Raw genomic sequence first — 11,096 nt, 5'->3', positions numbered from 1 at the left:
CCACAGGTGCCTTGAACCTGCACACATCAGGGTTTGGCAACACACTGGCCTTAACTGTAGCATCCATCCCCTGCTACATCATCCTTTTCCTCTCCCACTCCCCTTCTTCCTAAGGTGACAAGTCTGAAAACAAAAATACATCCCAGGAAGGTCAGTTCTTTCACTTGCCCCTTCTCCTCTATTCCCTCTAGCCTTCTCGTGTCTTTGCTTGGTGCCTCATCACAACTCCCCGCTGAGGTACCAGGCGCTGCGGCACAGCGGTCAGACCCCCCCAAGGCCTCCCGTGTTTGCTGGGGAAAGGCAGAGAGGGAGGCGGGCTGAAGGGGACGGCTGGAGGAGAGGGAAGAGCCTCGCTTGCCGCCTGCCGTCAGAAAGCTGAACTGAAGATCGCTGTGACCCCGAAGCCTCCACCAGCTAGTCCAGGCCCCGGCTCACCCGACGTGCAGCCAGCAGACCAGCAGGAACCCTCCTCTCCTCCCTGCACACCTCCTCGCTCTGACACGAGGATGCGCATCTGCATCTTCAAGGCATCGCGATATGGTTGTGCATTCCAGCTGTGCACTACCAGGTGCCTGTACAGGAAAACTGCATTACAAACTCCACCTGCCCTATACAATTTTCCAGATGGCCTGCATTAAGGGGAAATAATGTGCATTTTACCTACAAAAAACAATAACCTGAATTTATAATTTAACTCCAAGCCATAATTCAGTGCCAAAGCTCAGCAAATAAGTAAGCAAAGAGCTTATGCTTTAAAGTCATCAGCAAGGGCTCAGGCCACTTTACAGCAGAAGTTTGCCTGCTGCAGGGTGCAACCCTCTGTTCTGGAATAGAGGGTTTCACCAGGAGCTGTCACACCCACACATGACATTATAAGGAAGAGAGCAAGCCACATGGGTGCCAATGACTGTAGCTATAAGTTATTTATTCTGCAAAATAGAGGTATCTTCTATGGAGTTGAACACTGGAATCACAGCATTATGAATTGAGTTGTGGAAACTTTATGACAACACACACGCAGGCACACGTGTACACCTACACACACACACACACACACACACGCAGCCTTTGTACAGGCCTTGCCTCTTGCACTATCCAGAAGGAGCCCTCTCTGCATCTTTATTTGCAAAAACCTGCAGCGAGGGTTGCATTCAAGACCCCTTCCCCTGTTCACAGGGCTTCCAAGGGAGTGAGGCTGGTCAGGATTGGGAGCATGGCACAGGCAACACGTGTGTAGTGCACAAGCTCCCCGGCCCAGTGTCCAGCACATCCTGTGTAGGAGTTAGCTCTGGGCAGAACACAGCCCTCAGTGGAGCACTCACTCTTTGCCTCAGTCTTTGCTCTCGCAGCCGAGCTTCAGGTGTCTGCAGGAGGCAGATCACCGTGTTAGGACACAGTCAGTGCTCCCTGCTCGCCATGGTCCATGTTCCAAAGCCGGTAAAACTCTGCAAAATCCACGTAGGGCTCCACACGCCCATCCTCATCTGGCTGGAGTGAGTGGGCAGGCCGGGAGCGGAACAGACCTCCATCTGAACTTGAGCTGCTGCTCTGTGTGTGAGTATTAGTCGACTGGAGCGTCACAGTTGGGCTTTGGCTATGGAGAGAAAAAGAGAGAACACAACCACCTTTATGTTAGACAAGAAAAGCACCAGAACAAGCACCAGTTTCTTCACAGATCAAGCTATCCTAGCAAACAGTTGCAGTCACTTGCTCTATGAGAACACTAGTAGACTTGAGAGCTGATTGGAATTGACAAACATCAAAGATATCTGATTCACATTAACTTGAAGGTCTTAAATACAACCAGGCATCTGAACAGAGGAGAGGCAGCAGAAAAAAAAATTAAAAAAAAGTCCAAAAAAAAAAGGCATGCACTCTGCTGGCCTCCCCATACCTATAACAGTGCAAGCTTTATGGGAAGAGTCAGGCAGCAAGGAAAGCTATTTTTGTGTGGCCTGTGCTGCAGCCAAAGCAGCTCTGGTGTCAGCTTCATTGTTTCTGGAGCTACAGAACACAATACCCACAGCACTGCTTCACTTTGCAGTGTGTACACGCACCATCCTGTGACAAAGGCTCAACCTAAACCACAGCCACTAAGTAGTATGATCCCGCAAAGTGGATCCAAATAGGACCCAATTCTAAGCTTTATACACTTTTTTCCTGGCCTCTGAGGCAGTGCAGCCTCTCCAGCAGCCTTACAGGTGGCCTGCATAGTCTCTCTTCCTCACTAAAATGAAGGGCACCCACACTCCCTCTGTGCACAGTACCCAACACACTTGGCACACAAGATCCAAAGAGAAGGGCTGCTCGTTGCCAGTGCCCTCCATGAACAGCAGCAGATGCTGCTCCCAAGGCATGTTGCCAGAGCTGGCTTCAGAGCTGTTCACTTCACTCTTTCCCACTCCTCACACAATCACTTTCCAGCTAACACAATTTGCTGGCTGTCAATACTGCAGTCGGGGGGGCCATGCTCAGATAAGGGAATGACTGATGGGTAACTGACAGGTGTCTCTGCTTTGCAACCACTTTACACCGTGTGAGGTGCAGGAAAAACTGTGAGTAGCAAGAGAGCAGGACTTTACTTAGTGAGGGTAGGGGTGGCTTCATCCAGAGTTGAGCTGCTGTGGGCACCATTGACCATCTGGCCTTGGGAAGGCATTACAAGAGACAGCGTGACACTTGTCTTGCTTGTGCTTTGGGAGCTGGAATATGGCACAGAGACTGGGTAGACACGGCCTCCTGAGAAGGGAGAAAACAGAAGTTATAAAATGCAGTTGAGACATGAGCAACTGAGGGTGCAGCACAGCAGCAAAGAGGGCCCAAAGAACCCAAGAATTTATTAGAAAGTGCCTTTATTAGATGCTGTACTGTATTCTATAAAATTGTCACAGACTCCACATGTCAAAAGCCAATAATCTGTTTAATAAGAAAATTCCTTCTACCCCAAGTACCTCCTCTCCTGATATGAGGTCAGTTCTGGATCAATCAAGAGATCTTATCTTCCCCCCCTCCATTTTGTCTCATTCTCCCCCCAACACACCTTGCGTTGGTGTCAGCGTGGGCTGGCTCATCTCACCCAGGGGGTACCCAAAATTCCTCACAAGCAGCGTCATGTCTTCATGACGGGGACAGAACTTGGACCGCTCCCCACCACTGGCAAAAGTGTCACAGTGGATCCGCTTAACCCGGTCCACTACTGCTTGTGCCACAGCATCCAGAGACGTCTGCTTGGCAAACTCTGTGGCTATCATGGCTGCAATTTCCTGAGCAGAGAAGGAAAAAAAACATCAGAGGAAGGATGTTTAGGAGATTTTGAAGGAAACCTTTTCCTGCCATCTGATCTAAGAGTTTTTATGGTAACTCATCTGACTGTGAAGCTTGCCCATCTCACCTGCTGATATGTGCCCTTGTGCCTTGAATCATCCCACTCCCTTTTGATGGGCTACTCTTAAGGGACGGGCAGCTGCCTAGAAGAGCTGGCTTGGCAAAGCAGCTCCCATACTATTATAGACTGGAATGTGGTGGCACAGGCATTCAACCTGGCCAGCACTGACAGGACATAGGAGGAGGACAGTCCATAAGGGAGCAGCTGAAGTGAGTCAATAGCCCAGGGAACGTTTCCTGTGTGAGCCAGCTCACCTGGTTGGCCTGCCCAGGCCCATGAGCTGCCTCCAGCGCTTTGTAGAGCCCTTCAGACATGAGCACCAAGAAGCCAGTCACCCCATCGAGCGAGTGCCCTCCGTGGATTTCAGGCTCTGCTATGATGGGCTTAGATTTAGCAGCACTGGAAAGAGACGGTGTTATTTAGCATTTAATGGTGACATATGGAGTGATGGTGTGAATGGAGTGATCATGAAGAAAAGGAGGGCTTGAAACTCCAAAGCTGAGTTTTTCTGACCTGAGCAGTTCAATGTCAGTATAGCCGTATTTGACTTTGTAATCTCCAATGCGTCGAGTGCTTTCCTGCCCACGAATAGTTCCCACTTGTTTTATTTTCCCTGCATCCAAGCCTGCCAGATTGAAAACCAAAAATGTTTAATTAACTTTGTGAAACTTGGAGAACTTCCTCTGAGAAAAGAAATATCTGCAGCTAAATAGAACTGTAATACAAAAGAAGATGCTGAAGATTCATCAGGAGCCATACAGGGAGAAAAGGAATAGCAGTTTGCTGTGTTCCAAGGGACACCTTTTCATTAGTTGTGATCCGGGAAGGAGAGAAAAGGAGGGAGACATGTGCAGCCCAAAAGGCACACTGAATGCAACAGTTGGCCCTGAGACAAAGCCCACATCCTGGTCCAAAGCCACCAGCAGCAGCTGGCCTGGGCACACAGGCATTTGCCGAAAAGCCAGGAGAACATCTGTGCCTGTCAGCTCTGGACTGTGTGATGGGAGGAGAAGGCAGGAAGGAGGAAAACATATGTGAAGGATTCTGCTTCTTCTTCCGTCTATTACTGATCCCTATCCCTAAGCTCCATATGACAATTTCCCTAGTACACTAGACTGCAGAGAGAGGTTGTGGAGTCTCCCTCATTGGAGATATTCAAGAACCATCTGGATGCAAACCTGTGCAATGTGCTCTAGGATTGCCCTGCTTGAGCAGGGAGGTTGGACCAGATGACCCACTGTGGTCCCTTCCAACCTTACTCAGGTTGTGATTCTGAGATTCTGAGAAAAGGATAACTATCTAGAAGAGACACTGAATTTGCTCAAGTGCTCAAATTGATGTGGGCTGCTCCTAAGCTAAGAACACTAACCAAACAAATATTTATAAATTTAAGGGGATATACCCCTGGCAGGGGCTAGGAAGTAATCCCAGCTTGAAGAAGGTTCTAACAGAGACCATCTGGGTGCAGCTACTATTTGAGGCAGGACTCAGACCAGATGAGCCACTTACCTGGCAACCCCCCTTTCCTGGTTATACCTAGAGCTAACAGCCAGAAAACACTGAGATTTTATCTAGGGATGACTGTCCTCAGTACAAGGTGAAGGCAGGGGTCCAACTGAAACGCTCCCTTTGAGTCAAACCAAGCCTCGCTGCACAGATGGCTCCACACCTACCCCAGCAGTAAGACACAACTCCTCCATCTGCTGCAGACCACAGCTGACTCATCAACACGGCCTGGCTCATTTGCCAGCTCTGGGCAGGGGGGTACGTGCCACTGACAGACACAAACACAGGGAGGCCCAGAGCACACTGGAGAGGTTGTGTCTAAATCACTCTCCCAGAGCACCAAACAAGTTGTGATGTGCTGGGTGAAGAGCCACAAAGGCACAAGACCTCTCCCTCCCTTCCCCAGAGCGGTGACACAGGGACCATCATGACAAATGCTATCCCCACTATCTCTGAATGCTGTGCTTCAACCTAGCCCTACAACCACCTCCTCTGGGCCCCCAAAACAGTCTGTGCACACTGTCCTGTTCCACAGGCTCTTCCTTCTGGGACTGCAGGCAGGAGCACCACTGCTGTGCCAAGTTAAGGTCAGTATATCTAACAGATCCCTGTCTTCCTATGGACTGCATCTAAATTCTGCATTTTTGGCAGTAGAAAGGCAATCAAAAGGTCTCCTTCCCAGGATTCCTTCATTCGGTCTTCTGTTTCACAGCACATATCCCTAGTGCAGGAACAGGAGTAAAAGAGGAAATTACAGAGAAATAGAATAAAACAAGACCCAGCAGCAGAAATCACCACATCAACAGCCTCACCAGATAAGAATATATCTGCCAGGTGAACCTAATGAAGAATGCCACCTTAGATCTACCTAAATAAAAGTACAGAACCTAAGTATCTCAATAAGAAGAATTTGGTACTAGCTATCACACAAGTGGTCTGGGTTAGCTCTACACCAAGAAAGAAAACATGTCAAACACTGTAAAGGGAAAGGGAAATTGCCTAAAGCAAAATGTCAGCTCAATAGTTACTGATGTGAGAGCAGTAAATGCCAGTGCTTGGCCTGCCTCTCTCTGAAGTGAAGCTGCTTTTTTGCAGCAGCAGCTTGTACAAAGGCATATTGAAACGTACCATCCTGAGGGTGCAGCATCACACAGAACTTAACCCAGCTCAACTGTGGTTTGCCTCCACAGGAGCACTCATATATTGTCCACCTCACTTCTACCCTCTGGCTGTGTGCTTCCACTCCTGCCTTCCTATTGACTCCAGCAATCACACAGCTGGAGGGCAAATCAATGCCAGTTTGGCAGCAGGACACTAAACTACCACTCAAAACTTGAATCAAAAGGATAGTTTTCTACTAGGTCGGTGAGCTGAGCTTACTCACTCTATAGCCTCAGAAAGGCACAAAAAGAAGGCACTGAACTTGTTATCTGAAAACACAGTAAGCTTCCTTTTGTGGCCATTTATTGTTTCCAGTGGCTTGAGTCATTCTTGGTGCCCCAGATAAACAGAGTCATGCGATGTTCTGTGCTAAGAACATGAAACTCAAACTCACCCAGTTGAGAGAAGCGAAAAAGTTCATCCTCATTCTCTGTCGTATGGTCCACGTTGAGCTGAGTCACTTGCAGCCCATCCACCGTGGACTTGCACAGCAGTGCCCGATTGGTACCTGCAGTGGGAGCAGCAAGATGAGGCACCAGATAGCTCTGCCGTTAAGAGGGAGAACATATCCCAGTGGAAAAGGAACAGACAGGAATAAAGACAGAAAAGAAGAGAAAGGCTCATGTACTGTCTCATCATCATCTTCAAAAAGTAGACTTGCTAGCAGCAGAGTAGGCCTGCTAGGCAGCTCTTCATCCAGACCTGAGCCAGTATCTCACAAGAAAGTTCCCTATTTCTCAGTGAACCTGCACCACTTTTCTCAACCCCCTTTCCCTCTGTTCTTTGGTCATACAGCCAACCTCTGTAGGGATAAAGAGCCAGGCTGATTTCAAGTGCTCCTGTAGTAACAAGCATATCACTGCTTGGTCACAGACCAAAGAAACTGTCCCCCACATTCAAATTTCTTTTACTTCCTACAACAGCTGCCATTCTCAGGAATGCCGAGTGAGCCACTGACAAAAACCAACTCACCCACATTGGCAATGTAGAGCTTGTTGTTGAGAACGACAGCCACAATAGCCATGGCTCCTCCAGAGATCTCCTGCTCTACAACCTTCAATCTCTCCACAATCTTCTGGTACTGGGAAGGGAGCTGGTGGTGAGGGACACCCTGGAACCCAAAATGAGGGAGAAGCTTGAACACACAGTCCACAACACAGAAATCACAGCTGAAATAAAAATTCAGTAGGGAAGGGACTTGACATGTCTTAGCTTTGTGTCAAGCTTGTGCAAGACACAGTATTTTTTGTTCAATCCTAGCAAATGACACGGCTTCAATAATGTTCTGGAGCAGACAGTCCAGTACACCTGAAGAACAGAACACACAGTTGCCCAGACGCCATGCAAATTCGAGGCCTTGCCTCTCCTCTGCATCGTATGGCTTTGTTCTGGAAGAGCCACATGTACAGCCTGAACTCCTCTCCATGATACACTCAGTTCCTTACTCAGATAACCAATGATGGGTCTAAGTAGTGCCAGTATGAACAGTGGGAACTCTGGGAAATGGACCAAAGGGCTTGCTTCACTTCATGCAAGCTCGCAGAAGAGAACCACAGAGAAGTAATTTTCACTTACAGCCTCCCTTGACCAAACTGACTAATATGCCCAAACCTTATCCAGCAATCTGGAGCATGGGACCTCTCTATCAATCTCTGCTCTTAAGGTTACATTACCTCTGGTAGCTGGGACTGCAGGCTGGCCTTCTCTGCCAAGGCATCGTCAATGGACTCCAGGAAACTTCTTTCCACCACATCAAAAGCCTAAAAAAAGGCCATAAAGAAAAACTAAGCTCTTATCCAATGCCTACAGACCTTTGAAGCTACCCATCCCCACCTATCTAAGACTGGCTCGTAAGAGTGGATGATCACTGTACGTACAGATATTCAGGGATCACTACATCACATTGAAACACAATTGTTTCAGTGTGACTAGTTAACAGCTTGTAAAAACAGCCTGCAACAACTCAAAACCATAGAAATTACATTCACAGGAATGTCAGAGACCTATCTGATCTTGTGTGTTGATTTTAAGAACTTGCCTTTCACTCAAAAAAGCACTCACAAATCCATCTCCCTACACATTAACTTCTCCCTTTCACTCACTGTCATCTCCCTCACAGGCTGACTTGTTCCTACATGTCCAAGGAAGAGTAGCTGCAGCTTCTTGGAGAGCTCTCAGCACCATGCTGACGGAGCCAGAGGGACAGATGGGTTTGAGGTGGGAGTGAAACAAAGCACTACAGATGCTCGCCATGAGTGCAATTGCAACCAGCGGCAGATGTTTCCAACCCACACAGAAACCAGATGCTGCTCCCCAGATGGCAAAAAGAGGAGGCGGGTAGTGTGAAAAGCAGCAGCCGTTCCCACTCAAAGCTTCTTTACCTGCAGCAGAACTCGACGCACGTCAGCATCGCTGTGATCTGCATGTAGCTGGCCCAGCAGCAGTTCTGCAGAGAGCCTCTGACCCACAAAGTTGGTGACTCGGTTGCCATCATAGCCATTGAAGACACCATAGAGGTAGCAGTTGTTCTCACTCCTGCCAAGAGGGCAGAAGCAAAGAGGTCACAGATGTCTGTAAGACACAGACACAAGTAACAAGTTCCTCCGGGCACCTCCTGCATGCTCAGGTTCCACCCTCTTCTTCTGAGCCCTGTGTGACAAACTACATATCACTTTTACCTGCCCTTGTGCATGCAGGAATCTGTCCCAAGTGCAGCCCACTTACCTGAATTTTAGCCAGTTATCCTCCAAGGGGTGACCCTCTGTGCCCTTGCCATCTGCACTGTATGAACGGTTCGGAGCAGAGCCCACCCCAGAGAGATGGCAGGATGGCAAGTCATCTGTCCAACTGGGCTGCTGTTCCTGGGAGACAGGAAGAGGAAAGAGACCATGTAAAACCCAAGCAGCTTGAAGCGAGGATCCTGGTCCAGTACAGGTTACAAGTCCATCCCCACTCTCTTCTCAACCCTTCTCCCTTTGCAAACAAGGCAGCACACCACACCAGCTAATAACTTCACATCCCCGTGCTGCAGAACAGGACCACTTATCACCTCCCTTCCCTCTGAAGCTGAGCTCTGGCTGCACTTTGTCTCTTGCTAACAAGAAACCTGAAGTTAAATTTGCATGGGATTACGCTTGATACAGCACTGCTCTAGCTTAGCTATTCCTATGGCGAATCAGACCCTCACGCATCCCTGGCACGGGAGTGCAGGGAAGGCTCTGGATCCCCGCTGGAGTACTTACCCAGGACAAAGGGACAGGGGCCCGGTGCTGCAGCCAGCTCTTAGGGAGACACCCCTGGGGCCGCCATCTCCCTCACGGCCTGCAGTCGCCAGCTGCCCCCTCACACAGCGGGGCACCCCGAAGCCCGCAGCACTGGCACGGCCCACCCCCCCCTCAGCGACCTGTGGCCCCCCCAGGGCTGCAGAGCAGCAGGTCAGCCCAGGGTGCGGATCGCTGACCCCGCAGAGACGCTCGCCAGCTGGAACCCCCTGCCCTCAGACGGCACAGGGGGCGGCAGGGCAGCAACCCACCGCCCCGCTCAGGGCGGACCTCCCCCTTCCCACACGGCAGCGCGGGGGGCGGGTGAGGAGGAGGCCCAGAGACACCCTCGCACCCACCTGGGGGGTGCGTGTGCGCGGAGGGGGGGAAGGTGCCACTCACACTCTGCAGCAGACTCCTCCTCTGCGCCGCCATCTTGCAGCAGGAGCGGCCGCCTCCCGCCCGCCCCGCGCCGCCCCAGCGCCGGGTCCGCTCGGGCTCCGCCTCCCGCGCTGAGGCGGCGCTGGGCAGAGCCGGAGGGAAGTCCCACGGAGCTGGAGTAGTTCGAAGTTTCTCTGTCGTTACACCTTCCTTCTTGTCGAGGGGGAATGAAGACATCTCCGTTTCTTACCCATGGCCTTCGGTTGTGTGAGAAAGAAGCACCTGTTGCCCGCCACTGCCAGCGCGCGCGCGCGTGTGCGGAGGGAGAGGGGCGGGGTTGTGAGGATCATGGAATATCGAGGTTGGAAGAGACCTTTAAGATCATTCAGTCCAACCATCAACCCAGCACTGCCACTGTAACTAACCCCTACACGACTAAACCATATCACCCATTGGCAGATCCGGACACCTCTTAAATACCTCCAGGGATGGTGGCTCCACTATCTCCCTGGGCAACCTATTCCAATGCCTGACCACCATAACAGTGAAAAGAAATGTTCTAATATCTAATGTGAATTTCCCCTGTCTCAGTTTAAGGCCACTTCCTCTAGTCCTCTCACTGCAGACACGGTAGGAAAGATCGGCGCCCACCTCACCACAGCCTCCTTCCAGGTTGTCGTAGAGTGATGAGGCTCCCCCTGAGCCTCCTCAAGACTAAATAGACCCAGCTCCCTCAGCCATTCCTCATAAAACATGTTTTCTAGACCTTTCAGGAGCCTTGTTGCCCTTCACTAGACATCCTTCAGCACGTCAATGTCCTTTTTGAAGTGAGGGGCCCAAAACTGAACACAGTACTCAAGGTGCAATGTGTACTCTGAATCCTGAATCCTGTGAAATGGGGTCACCTTGGGTGCCAGAGAGCCCTGAGGGAGCCTGGTGTTGAAATGGTTTTCTTAGCAGTGCATTATGTTCCAAGCAACCTCCAGGGAAGACCTAGCCCAGGTACAACTCTCAGCTGCATCCTGCTCCATAGATGCCACATGAGGCATCAACGTGTTTCAGCTTTGAGTCTGTCTCCTGCCCTTTCCCACCCTCTTTTGCAGGCCATAACAAGGCCATAGCTGGACCATGCCCTCAGGGCAGCAATGGGAAGGTGTCTAGAACAGCTGACAGGTGGTTCTCAATACCAGCCATGCTTTGGAACAGTTCTTGGTGCTCTCGAGTCAGGCACAAAAGTAAAATCACTTGTGTGCCTGCCTGAACAACACAGACAAAACCAGAGATCACTGATTTTGATCTTTAAAATCCTTTCTAGGCAGACACAGCCTGTTTCCATTGACTCGGTTCAGCTGGGGCAGGAGGAAAGACACGAGATTCATTCTCACCACTTTCTGACATTCTAA

The 11,096-nt window shown here is 50.2% G+C and overlaps 1 protein-coding gene across 1 annotated transcript; it reads right to left on the bottom strand.

Moving 5' to 3' along the window:
- Positions 1–898: 898 nt before the first annotated feature.
- Positions 899–9,802, bottom strand: TAB1 (TGF-beta activated kinase 1 (MAP3K7) binding protein 1). The gene is made up of 11 exons (XM_029963651.1): positions 9,715–9,802; positions 8,777–8,913; positions 8,434–8,587; positions 7,726–7,812; positions 7,025–7,163; positions 6,447–6,560; positions 3,899–4,010; positions 3,640–3,784; positions 3,041–3,263; positions 2,583–2,739; positions 899–1,594 (listed from the first exon to the last, which is right to left on the bottom strand). The coding sequence occupies exons 1-11, from the start codon at positions 9,745–9,747 to the stop codon at positions 1,387–1,389; spliced, it is 1,509 nt and encodes a 502-aa protein (XP_029819511.1). The 5' UTR covers positions 9,748–9,802; the 3' UTR covers positions 899–1,386.
- Between the last annotated feature and the right edge of the window lie 1,294 nt (positions 9,803–11,096).

This window comes from Manacus vitellinus, unplaced genomic scaffold (assembly GCF_001715985.3).
Source record: "Manacus vitellinus isolate BGI_N305 unplaced genomic scaffold, ASM171598v3 scaffold_5_pilon, whole genome shotgun sequence".
Classification (NCBI taxonomy): domain Eukaryota; kingdom Metazoa; phylum Chordata; class Aves; order Passeriformes; family Pipridae; genus Manacus; species Manacus vitellinus.
This window is presented reverse-complemented; position numbering and strand designations above follow the sequence as displayed.

What these genes read in the sequence shown, in the direction of transcription:
- TAB1 (XM_029963651.1), bottom strand. Translation starts at nt 9,747, where the DNA reads ATGGCGGCGCAGAGGAGGAGTCTGCTGCAGAGT. An exon ending in TTTTCGCTTCTCTCAACTGG is followed by an intron (nt 4,011 to 6,446) that starts GTGAGTTTGAGT and finishes TCAATCTGGCAG; the next exon opens with GCTTGGATGCAGGGAAAATA. An exon ending in ACTGACATTGAACTGCTCAG is followed by an intron (nt 3,785 to 3,898) that starts GTCAGAAAAACT and finishes GTCTCTTTCCAG; the next exon opens with TGCTGCTAAATCTAAGCCCA.